Source organism: Anas acuta, chromosome 2, assembly GCF_963932015.1.
Source record: "Anas acuta chromosome 2, bAnaAcu1.1, whole genome shotgun sequence".
Lineage (NCBI taxonomy): Eukaryota > Metazoa > Chordata > Aves > Anseriformes > Anatidae > Anas > Anas acuta.
Window position 1 is genome coordinate 136,603,763 of NC_088980.1, and position 15,169 is coordinate 136,618,931.

Genomic DNA, 15,169 nt, shown 5'->3' on the forward strand with positions numbered 1-15,169 from the left:
ATTAAGTTTCTAAGAGACAGAAATTGGGTGTTAATCTTGGTTTTGATACTCACTGTTGGAAAAGTCACATTTATTTTCTTTTTTGTATTGGTAACATTTATCTGCATGATTATGTATTCAGGACCTTATATGTATTATTTAACAGAGTGTATTTCTGGGTATAAATTACAATTTATATACCTATAAAAAAAGGCTTCTGCTATTACTGTTTGTTTCTCTATTGCAGAAAAATCTACTAGAGACTGAAAAGAAACTGATAGGTTTAAAACCTGTCTCTAAGACTGAAAGCAAAGGAAAAAGAATACTTATTGAAGAGATAGAGGATTCTGAAGGTAGTGAAGAAAGAGGAGAAAATGCAGAGGAATGTGGAAGAAGCAGTGAAGATAAAGGTAATGTCGTGTCATTTCCTGTTTAATTTTAAGCTGAAGAAAAAATTTTTGCCTTTGATATTGTAATCTTTATTCACAAAATTCATCCATACTTGCTGGCAAATAATTTCCCCTGTTTGAAGACTAAAAATACATAGTCATAGAATAACTGAGTTGGAAGGGAACCATAAGGATCATCGAGTCCAGCTCCTGGCACCACACAGGTCTACTCAAAAATTCAGACCATATGACTAAGAGCACAGTCCAAATGCTTCTTAAATTCAGACGGGCTTGGTGCCATGACTGCATCCCTGGGGAGCCTGTTCCAGTGAATGACATCCCTCTTGGTGATGAACCTCTTCCTGATATCCAGCGTGAACCCTCCCTGTTGCAGCTTGACACCATTCTCTTGGGTCCTATCGCTGGTCACTAAAGAGAATAGATAGTCAGCTGGCCCTCCACTCCCCCTCGTGAGGAAGCTGTAAACCACAATGAGGTCTCCCCTCAGCCTCCTCTTTTCCAGGCTGAACAGGCCAAGTGATCTCAGCCGCTCCTCACACGTCTTCCCCTCTAGGCCCTTCACCATCTTAGTAGCTCTTCTCTGAACACGCTCCAATAGTTTCACATCCTTTTTGTACTGTGGTGCCCAGAACTGCACACAGTGCTCAAGGTGAGGCTGCACCAGCGCAGAGCAGGACAGTCACTTCTCTCAACCGCCTAGCAATGCCATGCTTGATGCACCCCAGGATACGGTTGGCCCTCCTGGCAACTGCCCAGCTCTCGAATCTGTCCAGATCTCTCTACATTCACTACTTAAAGTAGATCTGAATAGGAAGTCTAGAATCCAATTTTGTTAGACATTTTTTTTAAATATTTCTAAGAAAGGTATAACAAATGCACACGGAAAAATGTTGCTAAAAGTCACCTTCCTCCCTGTGTTCTGTATAATTTTATACCTTTCCTTTGATGAAGGACCCCATGAATATTCTGAGATTAGAGAACATCTTGTGTTCCTTAGATTTTCCCTTGCACAACTCTCTTACCTTCCTACCATCATCTTTTTTCTTCTGCATTTTTCCTCTTAATTGGATCAAAGGGCCTAAAACTGATCAAGTATCACCTGATTTTTTGTTGTTGTTTTGTTGGAAACAGTTTCAAGGGTTGTTTTGTTTTGTTTTTTAACATGAGGTCATCTGCGTGCACTAAAAGTATATATTAGAGATAAACAACCTGTAATTCTTGTACTGTTCACAACTCACAAGCAGTTGAAGTGCAGCTCCTGTTCCTGTATTAGTGTGTGATTAACTGCAAGAGTGCTGAGACGAAACTGCTGGCTTAATCAGAATGAATGACTTCAGGAGGAAGTGGGGTAGCAGAAATTTCTGAGGCTTGCTTTTGGGTTCAGCTGCATGTCTAGACTCCAGCCTGACACAGAACAACATCGCTGGGTTGATTTCCACCCTTTCCCCCTTTCTGTTGTTTCTTTGTTTGTTTGTTTTAAGGTAATTTGGCCACAGACAGCTGTGGCTTTTGTGTTTTCTATGGTCTATGTAGTTCTTTGGAAATTAAAATCAGTCTGTTGGTTTTCCAGTAATCAAGATGTTCCACTTAATTGTGAATATTAGTCTCTAAATGTGTGATTTAGTAATGCATTGTTTGCACAAGAGTTTAGGCAAAAAATATTTTTCAAAACCAGTAGGTTTCCACTAAGTCTCCTCAGCGAAAAGTCTTCTCAGCTAATACCCTGGAGGAAAGGATGGATCGTGTCCCTAACATTACATATAGGTAATGTGGGGGTTGCTTGCCATTGGGAGCATTCAGATGACTAAGTGCCTTTTAGCTCCACAGGAAGACTCCCATTCATGTGATGAAAGGTTAGGCTTTTAAATGTAGGGAAGATTGTCAGCTGCCCTCGGTGTAAGGTGTTCATGTGATATACGTAAGTATTTTTAAGATTTAGGAGGCAAGCATCTTCATAGATTACTGTGGGTTTTAAAGTATATCAGGAAACAAATTCAGCTGTTAAATAAATGTAATATGCTCTGGGAACAGCAATAAGCAGACTAAGCATCGTAGTCTTCTAGTTTCACTTCCTGTGTGGTATTAAACTTACTTGATGCCACAAAAGTTGTTTACAGAGAATTATTTGTGATTATTTTTTTATCAGTCTGTTCTCTACTTCATAGTACCAAATTAATTACCTCTGAAGATCATCTAGTCCACCCCCTCGCCAAGCAAGGTCACCTAGAGCACATTGCACAGGATCACACTGAGGCAGGATTTGAATGTCTCCAAAGGAGAGACTCCCCAGCCTTTCTGGTCTAACTTATGCCAGTGCTCCGTCACCCTCACAGTATAGAAGGGTTTTCTCATAATCAGCTAGAACTTCTGTGTTTCAGTTTGTGCCAGTTCCCTCTCGTCCTGTCACTGGGCACCACTGAAAAGATTCTGGCTGCATCTTCACACCCTCCCTGCTCTCAGCCTCTCCTCGTATGACAGATGCTCCAGACCCCTAATCATCTTAGTATCCCTTCTCTGGACATGCTCTAGTAGCTCCATTTCCTTTGTATACTAGAAATCCCAGAGCTGGACACAATACTCCAGGTATGGCCTCACCAGGCCACCTGAGCACAGGAACAGGATCACCTCTCTCGACCTGCTGGCAATGCAACCTAGTTGCATTAGGTTTGTGTTTTCCATGGTCTACAAACCTAATGCAACCCAGGATCTCATTGCCCTTCTTGGCCTCAAGGGCATGTGGCTGGCTCATGGACAACCTACTGTCCACCAGGACCCCCAGGTCTTTCTCCACAGAGCTGCTTTCCAGCAGCCTGTAATGGTGTACAGGGTTATTCCTCTCTAGGTGCAGGACCCTGCACTTGGCTTTGTTGAGTTTCATGAGGTTCCTCTCTGTCCAGCTTTCCAGCCTGTCCAGGTCAAAGGATGCCATCCAGAAGCACCTGGGCAATTTTATTTTTTTTTATGTAATGGACTGGGTTCTTATTTTCACTTCTTCTTGAATTATTCCATGTGAAATAACACATTTGATGCTACAGATAGTTCTTCAACGTACGTGTTAATGTCATGGCTTTTCTCAGAGAACAGTGAGTAAGGTCTTAGATTTGCATTTTGAAGTTTCTGATTTGTTTAGGAACAACACATATTGGGTAGGAGATGATTAGAGCTTTCTCCTACTCAAGTGATTAGTTGTGCTTGCTGATGTATTTTTGGCATAGTTTTATGCTCTCCTCTACCACTGAGCCTCAAATATAATGGAGATGTTCTCTGTTTCTTGATACTTAGTGGCAGCAGCTCTGTATACTCTCTCACTTGGCCTTTATGCCATATATGAATATGCATCTACCCAAATCTTAATTTGTAGTAATCTGTGACCAGACTTTTACTGTAATAGAAAGTTTCTTTGACACTGTGACCATGAATAAGTCACTCTCTCTGTTCTCCTTATGGTTACAAGCCTTATTGATGGGGTCTTGTAGGAGGACATTTGGCCACCTTGTTACCCATTGCCATACTTATTCTGTATTCCTTGATCCTCCTTCCAGTGTGCTTTTTCATTTTCTATTTTTAATTTTTTAGAATTGTAAATTCTGTGAAGAAGGAGCTCTCATTTATAATTGATTGGTATAATGTCTAGCACAACAGGGCCCAACACACTGTAGCTTTTAGGCTCTATTGAAAGCTTGCAATACAAGAAATCAGATCATGTTAAAATAAACAGCATTGAAAATTAACTCTAGAATTTAATTTGTAATGAATTTCTTGAAGTTAAGAAAACCCGTCAGTTACCGTGTCAGCATTAATGTTGATCAGTAAGTCTTTTTTCATTCTTTACTACTGCACTGCAGCAGTCAGAGATTGAAATTATTTAAGAAATCTGTTCATTATATATTCTGGTTTCAAAAAATTTGGGTACAAACCAAGAACATGCAATCCAAATCAGATTTACTGGCCGTGTGTGATAGAAAAAAAAATAATGCAGAATTATTAAACATTAATCTCTGGAGATTTGGACCATTCCAGTTGCCTTCAAATATAGCTATGCCAGGGCAGTTAAAGCATTGGAACCTGACTTCATCATAGATGAATTCGTTGTGAACTGAACTTTGGGGCCAGGCTCTCCTCAGCGGTGTGCAGCTGTAGGACAAGAGGCACCAGCCAAAAACTGGAACGCAGGAGGTTCCACACACACGTGTCTAAGGACTTCTTTACAGTGAGGGTGACAGAGCACTGGAACAGGCTGCCCTGAGCGATTGTGGAGGCTCCTGCTCTGGAGATACTCAAGGCCCCCCCGACATCTTCCTGCTCAACCTGCTGTAGGGAACCTGCTTTTGGGTTGGACTTGATGAGCCCCAGATATTCCTTCCAACCCCTGTGATTCTGTGAGCTGGGAGAAGAGTGGTTAGAAAGCTGCCTGGCAGTGTGCTCAGGTGGCCAAGAAGGCCAACAGCATCCTGGCTTGTATAAGAAGCAGTGTGGCTATCAGGGCCAGGGAAGTGACTGTCCCCCTGTGCTTGGCTCTGCTGAGGCTGCACCTCGAGTACTGTGTTCAGTTTTGGGCCCCTCACCACAAGAAGGACATCGAGGTGCTTGAGTGGGTCCAGAGAAGGGTGACAAAGCTGGTGAGGGGCCTGGAGAACAAGTCCTACGAGGAGCAGCTGAGGGAGCTGGGCTTGTTCAGCCTGGAGAAGAGGAGGCTCAGGGGCGACCTTATTGCTCTTTACAGATACCTTAAAGGAGGCTGTAGGGAGGTGGGGGTTGGTCTATTCTCCCCCGTGCCTGGTGACAGGACGAGGGGGAATGGGCTAAAGTTGTGCCAGGGGAGGTTTAGGTTGGATGTTAGGAAGAACTTCTTTACTGAAAGGGTTGTTAGGCACTGGAACAGGCTGCCCAGGGAGGTGGTGGAGTCACCATCCCTGGAGGTCTTTAAAAGACGTTTAGGTGTAGAGCTTAGGGATATGGTTTAGTGGAGGACTAAGGTTAGTGTTAGGTCAGAGGTTGGACTCGGTGATCTTGGAGATCTCTTCAGCCTAGATGACTCTGTGATTTTGTGCCATGCTTCTGAAGGAGAAACACCTCAAACAGCTGAGAATTCGTTTTCAGTGAAAGATGTCACCCATTCCACAAATCCGCTTCAAATATTCCTTTCAGAGTACCCAAGATGACTGACAGCCCTTCCATTTTAACTCTGTTCCCTCATTACTAACGCGAATTAAATTTCTTTAAGTTCCCGTGTGGTGGTTTTGCCCCAAATCCTCAACTTCTCTCCCCCCCCCTCCCCCCCGTGAGGCGCGGCGTGAGGCGGGCGGGGCGGGGCGGGGCGGGGCGGGGCGGGGCCCCGCGCCTCAGCCGCCCCTTGGCTCCCCGCAGGGCGCCGGCAGGCAGCCGGCCCGGCCGCCATGGGCAGCGCGCAGAGGAAGGCGCAGGGCGCCAAGGCCGAGGGCAAGGAACGGCGCAGGGACCCCGCCGACCCCAAGGGCACGGCCGAGGAAGGCGGGCAGAGGCCGGAGCAGCAGCAAGGTGAAGGCGAAGCCGATGGCTACTCGGATGGAGAAGGGGCGAGGGGGAGCCCCGCAGCGCAGCAGCCCCCCGGGGCGCACGGGGACGGGGCCACCTCGCTGCCGCCGGCTGCAGCGGAACTGAAAAGGGAAGGAAACGAGTTGTTCAAGGGGGGACAGTTCGCAGAAGCTGTGCTCAGGTACTCCGAAGCCATTGAACACGTCGTCGGTCTAGGTGAGTGCGATACCTTCTACTTAAAGCTTATGTAGGTGGTTTAAGGGAGCTAGAGGTGAAGTCACCGAGCCTATCCCTGGATTTTTGGCAGGAGTTACTGTGCCGTATTACTTCGTCATTGGCAGTAGGAGCCAATTCATGCAATACAAAATGTAGGAAGACAAGTGAAGTAATCTTTTAACTTCCTTGAGACAGAGATGTTTGCATTTCTTTATGTCTGAATAACTCCATATTCTTAGTGACATGATAAAGGAAAGCTCCTTACAGCTTTGCATCAGCAAACTGCATCACTGCGGTACAACTTGCTCTATGCAGCTACTTGAATTCTCTAATGTTGTTTTAGAGTGGTCTTTGATTTTAATTGTAACTTCTTTTAGGGGAACAAATTCCAGATGATTTAAGTATCTTGTACTCGAACAGAGCAGCGTGTTACCTCAAAGAAGGCAACTGCAGTGACTGCATTCAGGATTGTAACAGGTAAATTGCAACCTCCTATGTAGAGCAACAACATTCCTGATGATGATTAAACACTTTAAGTGATATCTTGTTATTGCACTTGGAAGCCCTGCCTGAATGACAGATTCTTTTATTTTTCATTTATGAAAACAATCACATAAAAGCTAGGGAAAGAGTGAGTTTTAGTTTCCTTTCTTACTGTGTGAAGGCAGTTGTTAGACTTATCATATTCACAAATATGCATAAAAAGCTAAAAATCTTACGATAAAAGCAGGCTTACTTCAGTAACGCATTATGGTAACCTCTATGTAAAAATTTTTTTAAACCAAGTGCTTATCATAGCGTTGGAAATTACTTTCAAGCATCTTTGTGGTGAATATGTGTGTTCTGTGTGCTTGGTTTTTTAATATAAACTCAGCATAATTAGGAACAGTGATTACAGTTGTTAAGAAATTGAGCTAAAATCCTTCTGCTTATAGTGTCTTTTAAGGACACAGGTGTGAAAGATCGGACACCTTCAGTAACTTCCTGATACTGCCTTCAACTAAATTGCCGCTGTATTTCCAGATGTCTTTTGCTATATTTTCTTAAATAGCACTAGTAAGACTGAGGCTTAAAGGGCCAGAGATGGTCAGAAATCTTTTTTTTTTTTTTTTTTTTAATATAGTTGAATCCAACTGTTTAAAAAATAAATAAATCTAAACTAGGTATGTAACTGTATACTAACTGAATATTTGACTTATGCTATAAATTCTGCCTGACAAAAAAAATTTCTGAAAATGTCATCTGAGAAAATTGACTGGCTGTCAGTATTTCGTTAAAGTAGATGCAGGATCATGGACAGCTTGCTGATGAGACAAGCTGGCATACTTACGTGCCATAACATTCTTCAATTCAGGAGGTTTCTAGTATGTAAGGCTTCAGGCAAAGTCAGTAATACAAAGGTTTGTGTTTTTGTTGTTTTTTTTTTTTTTTTCATTCTTAGTGATTAGAAGCTTAGTTTTCGTATTACATAGTATTCTTAATCTCATGCATATTTTCTGGATCCATGAGGACCCATAATGCTTAGTGAGCACAACGGAGGTAGAAAGAATGTAGAGACTGGGAGGTAGAACCGCAAAACTTCAAACGCAGAAATTAGGCAATGTCAATTAGATTTACTCTAGACAACACAACAAAAAGGATAATCTATGAAGAGGTTACTTGATATCATCAAAGTAAAAAATGGCATAGTGCTTACATTTGTGATACAGAAAGTATAAAAATTATTGAATGTTTATTAAGTTTTAGCTACTTAGGGCTTAGAAGTTTGTCAATAAACCCTTTGTTGGACGTCTCTGACTCAAGACTGATTCGGGGTGCTTGTGTTTCTTGCTACAGAGAGTGAAATAGGGCTCCTATGTGCTAGATTTATTTTCTCCGGTGTACTGGTATTGCTTGGTTCATGACTGAATTGTCATAGAATAGAATGTTTTATGTTGGAAGAGACCTCGAAGATCATCTGGTCCAACCTTTAACCTAGCACTGCCAAGACCTGTATTAAACCTTGTCACTAAGCTCTCCCAAGATTTTTCAAAGACCTCCGGGGGTGGTGACTTGACCACTTCCCTGAGCAGCCTGTTCCAATGCTTCACAGTGAAGAAATTTTCCCTAATATCCTACCTAAACGTCCCCTGGCACAACTTAAGGCTGTTTCCTATTGTCCTATTGCTTGGTGCTTGGGAGGAGAGACCAGTCCCACCTTGCTACAGCCTCCTTTAAGCTAATTGTAGAGTGTATCTAAGTTGTATCTTCATATTCTGCCATGGAAAGGGAGTTTTCCATTCCCACTGACACTATTCTTCAAGCGGTGTCTTTAGTCCCTGAGTGTATTTGTGTGTTTTGTTTGTTTTGTTTTTTTTTTTCTTCTTCCTCAGTTTTAGGAACCTGGAAATTGTGTTAATTTTCGTCTGAGTTACACAATGTGAAGCACTTTTGCAGAGGTTTTTTAACGGCTGTGATGTCATGCTGTTGTATTTTGCAAATGCATTCAGCAAAATAAGGAGAAATGGAGTGCTGGAAATGCTTGTGAAATGGAAATATTTGTTCTAGAAATCATTGTTTCTTTATTGTTAATGGAGGAGTGATGGCAAAAAAACTAAGGTAGAGCAAAAAAGGCCAACAGCATCTTGGGCCATATAAAGAGGAGTATAGCCAGTGGATTGAGGGAAGTGATTATCCCCCTGTACTCAGTCAGCATTTGATAGATAACATCTATGATATTGTGTTGGTTTCTGGCTTTCCCAGTACAAGAAAGATACTGATCAGCTGGAGTGAGGTCAGTGAAGTGGTGCTGAGGAGGCTATGGGCTCTGGAGCACTTCCCTGGAAAAACTAAGGAAACTGGGTTTGTTCAGCTTCAAGAACGGCCTCAAGAAGTCCCAGCAGCAGCCTGCCAGAACCTGTGAGGAGATTGTCCAGGAGATGGAGGCTGGCTCTTTCTGGCAGGACATTGTGGGTGGACAAGTGGCAACAGGTGAAAACCAACCCAAGAGGTTTTGACTGCATGTTAGGGGGAAAAACAAACAAACAAACAACTTTTCCCCATGGGGGCAGTGGGGCATTGTGACAGGCTGCCCAGAGAGGCTGTGCAGAAATTTCCTTGGAGGTTTTCAAGGCCTAACCAGATAAACCTGTGAGCTACTTTCTGATCTCAGAGGTGACCTTTAGCAGAAGGTTGGGGTAGGGAGCTCTGAACCTGAATTACCTCATGATTCTTTGAAATCTTTTGTCTCGTTAGCAAGAAACATTGATTAATAAAAGGTAATCTTTAATCTATAAAGCCTTTGTGGGCTGCTTTGTCACTTTGCTGGAAAAGCACATGGTGTTTGGGAGTTCTGATTGCAGAGTATCGGGGACTGAATTCGCCGTTGAACAGGCACCAATCGACAAAACACAGGCACAAACCTAACAGCTGAAAATTGAGGTGCATTCATGTTTTATTAAATCCATTTTTTTACATGCATACTTCTGTGTAAGGAAGAAGAATTGAAAATTGTGTAGGTAAAAGCACTGTTTACTTGAAATCTGCACAGACCTTTAAGATCCCTTCCAGTCCAAGCCATTCTATGATCTAGATATGACCACATCACCAGGAAAACATTGGCTCTGCAGAAGGAAGATGTGGATTTAAGCAGAGTAAGCTGTAGTAAAAACACTAACAACTATATAACTGCATCTCATTTATTATTATTAACAGTATTAATAATAAACCACCCAAGTGTGTTTTCCAGGGTTATGTTACTGTATGACCCATCTGAAATCACAGAATTGTTCCATGTAGATGTCTATCTCAGAAAATATTCTTACTGTTGTTATTTACATTATTCTGTTTCAACACCACATACTTCTGTTTTCTCCAGAGCTCTGGAGCTTCAGGCATTTTCCCTTAAGCCTCTCCTACGACGAGCAATGGCGTACGAGTCCATGGAGCGGTATCGACAGGCATACGTTGATTATAAAACAGTTCTGCAAATAGACAGCAGCATACAAGCAGCAAATGATAGTGTTAATAGGTAAGTGCACTTCATACATTTTCTACCCATCAGTCCAAATAGAAAAATAGAATTCAGTTTTATTTGGGGCTTACTCACCCTCTGTTCTACATGCCTCAGACAGGGTCATCACAACTAGTGGACTGGTTATTTCATGTAGTTTTCCCATTGCTTCACCATTGTCATCAGCAGTAGGTCATTTTTTATTTCAAAAATGTATTATTTAAAAGGCTTTCTTCTGCACTGGTTCTTCAAATTCTTTTCTTTCTGAATTTGTTTGATGCAATGTAAAGTAATATTGTACTTCTCTCTTGATGTTCATGTGCATATTAGCACTCTTCCTGTAGCAGTTGAAGATGTATGTTGTGTTAATCCTCTATTATGCTGCAGTTGTGCAGGCACTGAAGCAGCTTGATACATTGATTGACTGCAAAGCTTAGAGGTGTAAAAAATAGAACTGAGTCTTATTTTTGACTTGATTTCTGATGCTTCCAACATTAGCTCTTGCTGCCAAGAGAGGTGTTTCAATTTCTGAAACTATATTTTAATAGTTCACAATTGTGATAGTGTTTATAAAAATTATTCTCATTAACATATAGAAAGTACTTCTATCCCCTTTTATTTCTGACCTGGTATCTGAGTGAATTACCGTACTCTTCTTTTTTTTTTCATTGGCTTATTTTAGCTGCAGATATTCTTTTCATATTTCTCCTGACAATGACTTGTAACTTGCTTAGTAATAAGCTTATTTCCTTCTTCTCCCTTAACAGTCTTCCTTTTCTCCCCTCTAGGCTTCCTTTTGTTTTTAGCTTCACTGCTCATTACTCTTTCCTCCCTGGCAACCCATCACCTTATTTCAGCTGCTTCTTCCTTCTTCTCTTCTCTTCTGCTGGTAATTCATTTTTGCTTGCAAATTCTTAGTTTCGAGAGCCTAGACCTTCTGCATAATTGAACTTTTAATATAACTTACTTTTGAATTATTCATAATTCATAAATTAAATCATTGACCAACGTATCAATTTTAATTTCCAAAGTAACACACCTTCTTAAGATCAATTTTAACCAAAAAATTGTAGTTACTCTACTGCCTTTTAACTTAATGGGACAACCTCAAAATAGCTCCATGAATTTATTTGGAATGTCAGGTCATAAAAGCATGCTTTTACTGGAGGATTTACTTGGTTTTAAGTTCCTGGAGGAAATTGGATAGTGATGTTGTAGGAAGCTGACAGATAAACTCATCTTCCTACTTCTGTCTGAAGGCAGGTTTACTAAATCTTGTTAAGGCTTGTCTTTCTGTCCTTACCTAGCTAAGAAGGCTTTCCAGAAATCTTAGAATCCAAGGGGTTTGGTATTTCAGATGATTCTCATGTAAAAGATGAGTAAAATTTTTTTAAGATCAAGCCTTTACCTGACCATTTTACAACCAAAAGAAAATAACAAAGAAAGGAATGTAAGTACGTATTTTTATGAAAATGTAACAATGTAACAGAACAAATATAAATAATTATTTCAGTGTTTCTCGTGGTTAGATTATGATCGGTCTTTTATTGGTTATTCTGAGGTGACTTTTAGTTAAATTGGAAGGGCTGTTTCTTTTAATGGTCTGTGCCAAATCACAGGAAAATGCCTTTCAAGTACACTTTTAATTAGTGTCGTTTTACTAGCTCTGTAAACATCAGTGACTTTCTTTGTATTTTAATTTCCTCTTGCGTGATTGTTTTATTATTTGCTTTTTATTGTTAGAAATGCACAAGCTCTAATGGGGGGCAGTATGGTCATGCATTTCCATTTACTAAATTGAAGTTTCATTCCAAAATTCTCTCAACCTCTTTAATATCAGTTAGCAAATTGCATTAGGCAACTTGAGAACTTTTAATAAAAGTCCTGTGTAAGTATTGTAGTGTACCAACTATGTCTTTGTGATAAATTCCAAAACTGCAAGGAGTTTGTTAGGTCAAGTTAGGGTGGTGGTGTTGGGGAATGAGTATCTGTCACAGCTGTATTTGTGAGATACCCGTGCTTTGTGAAATTAGCCATGGTACACAGGTATGTATTTTGGCCGTTCTAAGAAGAGACTGCTCTATTACAAGAAATCAATTGTAAAAGAGTGTAGCATTCTTTCTGTTGAGCTTGATGAATTATATCAGGCTTTTTGTCCAACTTTTGAAAGCCATTACGATAAGTGGAGAACTGAACAGGAAGGAAGTGGGATGCTGGTTTACAGTTGAAACTGTTACTTTCTGTGAGAAGCACCAGAACAGAAGTAAATGGCTTTTTACTATAACGTGTACAGTTTTGTTCTCTAATCAAGGAGAAAAAAAAAAGAGTAAATCTTAGAGCTGTTTAATTTATGATGGTATGCTGCGTTTTTCTTAACAATTGCATTTGTACAATGCTTTAAAAACTTTTAGGAAAATTAGAGCAAAATAGAACTTGGACAAGCTTCTCAGTTGTTTTATAAAATACTACTTATTAATCAGCCGGATAGAGGAATGCCCTGAAAGGGCATGTGCAGCTAATACATAGAAAAATAGTCTTGTTCTCTTAAAAAGAGGTGAAACAGGTATATAATACTACAAGATGTGATATTCTGCATATGAAGAACTTACTTTCAATTCAAAATGGTATGTTTTATGTGATACATAAAATTGCATGTTATCTTGCTCCACAAACAGTGTTTTTAATCTACATCACTGAAATGCGTTGGTAATTTCTATTTTAGAATAAATGTCCACTTGGACATGGTTCTGGGCAGCCTGTTCTAGTTGTCTCTGCTTGAGCAGGGGGTTGGACCATATGACCTCCAGAGTTCCCTGCCAACTTGAACCATTTCACGAGTCTGAAGTAATATTAGAACAGATGCTGCTCCTTGTATTGGTTCTTCTCTCAGACCCAAATTGGAAATGAATTTAGTCCCAATTGCTTTGACTCTATTGCCATAATCTTACACTAAGGAACTTTTATTATTATTATTTTTTAGCCATTATTCAAATACTTAAAGAGAACAAAATCAAGGAAGAAAACTTTATCTGTGTTATTAATACTCCTTTTATCTCATTCATGTCACATTCAAGGGTACAATTATTTTTTTTGGAAGAGTATTCATGTAGTATGTTTTCAAACTTGTGTTAAACGGAAACACACCTATTATGCAAATTTCAGCTTATTGACTTCCCTAATATCAATGTGACTTGCTTTACAACTGAACTGAAGATTTTTCTTTGTTAAAGCCTATTGTTAGCTCTTAAGTTCAACTGGTGATAAGTCTAAGGTTATCATAGAATCATAGAATATCCTGAGTCGGAAGGGACCCTTAAGGATCATCAAGTCCAACTCTTGACACCGCACAGGTCTACCCAAAAGTTCAGACCATGTGACTAAGTGCACAGTCCAATCTCTTCTTAAATTCAGACAGGCTCGGTGCAGTGACCACTTCCCTGGGGAGCCTGTTCCAGTGTGCAACCACCCTCTCTGTGAAGAACCCCCTCCTGATGTCAAGCCTAAATTTCCCCTGCCTCAGCTTAACCCCGTTCCCGCGGGTCCTGTCACTGGTGTTAATGGAGAAAAGGTCTCCTGCCTCTCGACACCCCCTTACGAGGATGTTGATATCAGAAGACTTGTATCATCATTATTCTCATCATAGATTAACTTGTGGTTTCTTGATTGTCTTTTAAAACACTGCAAAAATTTTAACAGAAATATTAAGACTTATATTGCTTTACTCATGTCTATATAGGTCTTGCTCCAAAACATATCCCAGCAAAGGGAAACTCCCACCTAAGTGCATTTTGAATTCAACCTCTCACATGTGGAAATAAATGTATTGGTTAAAGAAAGATTGAAAAGATCAAATATATTTTTCTTTGCATTTTAAAATGGGGATGAAGAATGATCATTTGAAAAATTTCTGATTGTTGTATAAAATGCAATTTAATATATACTTTATGACCTACTCTGGTTATCTACAAAATTGTTATGTAAGAGGTAGTTGTTGTGTAAGAGGTTTTTCTTGACACTGGCAAATTTAGGTACCGCTTGTATATCTGAGTGCATTGTATTTTTGTTATGCTTCAAATAACAACATTGAACACCTAAGAAAACTAAGCAAAAGAAATGTCTTCCCCTATTTCCTTATTGCATGTTTCAGGCAGCAGCTAGAGCTTAGTTGCAAAATAAGACATTTGCTTAAGTATTTATAGATCTGGTTTATGTCAGTTTCTTGTCTCCTACATACTAGCATAAGTATTGTAATTTTCTGTGGAAAAAAGTCTGAATCAAATAAATTAATTCAATGGAGTTGACTGCTGTGACATTTTTTTCATTAGACTTGAGGATAACTGTTCAGTTGTTTGGGGGAAAATTGGAACATCGCATTGTTTAATCTGGCTGTAGTTTATTAAAGCATTAAATTTATGAAAAGTCATGCTGAGAGGAGTTTTCTTTTTCAGAATAACAAAGACTTTAATTGACCAGGATGGCTCTAGTTGGAGGGAGAAACTGCCACCAATTCCAGTTGTCCCTGTCGCTGCTCATCTACACAGGTGGGATGGAGGATGTTTTACTTCAGAGGTTAAGCCAAGCAGTACTACAGATACCAACAGAGAAGAACAGTTGCAGATGAATCGTACGTATAGCTAATGCAAGTATATGTACATATAAGAAAATAATTTTAATTGAAAAATTGAATACAATTTAATAATGTCAAAGGAACATCTTTAGAAAATATTTATCAGATAAGATGATGGTCTTTTGTATGATTAGGGTTAATATGCTTTAAGGAACCACAGTGATGATAATTTTTTTAGTCCAGATGATTTAGTTTGTAGCAAGTAATTTCTAAAGCTATATAAAATATAGCAGAAATGCTCACTAGCAGTGTGTTGAGTCCTATCACAAATGATAATGGTTTCCCTGACCTCATGCTACAGTTATAACATAGTTCCACCCCCTGCTCACCCCTCCAAAACAAACAAACAACCCCAGACCAATACCAGAAAGCCATCCTCAGTAACATAATCCACTGCATAATCTGTAGCCATCGTTTAATTGTTCATGAAAG

General features: G+C 40.1%; 1 protein-coding gene across 2 annotated transcripts in view; it reads left to right on the forward strand.

The window, feature by feature from the left end:
- SPAG1 (sperm associated antigen 1) overlaps positions 1 to 15,169 on the forward strand; it is a 42,660-nt gene that overhangs the window by 16,862 nt on the left and 10,629 nt on the right. For both annotated transcript variants that reach the window (XM_068672359.1, XM_068672360.1), the window contains exons 10-14: positions 227 to 389; positions 5,757 to 6,119; positions 6,497 to 6,596; positions 9,976 to 10,128; positions 14,559 to 14,734. In XM_068672359.1, the coding sequence (XP_068528460.1) occupies positions 227 to 389; positions 5,757 to 6,119; positions 6,497 to 6,596; positions 9,976 to 10,128; positions 14,559 to 14,734 (955 nt within the window). The remainder of the gene's footprint in view (positions 1 to 226; positions 390 to 5,756; positions 6,120 to 6,496; positions 6,597 to 9,975; positions 10,129 to 14,558; positions 14,735 to 15,169) is intronic.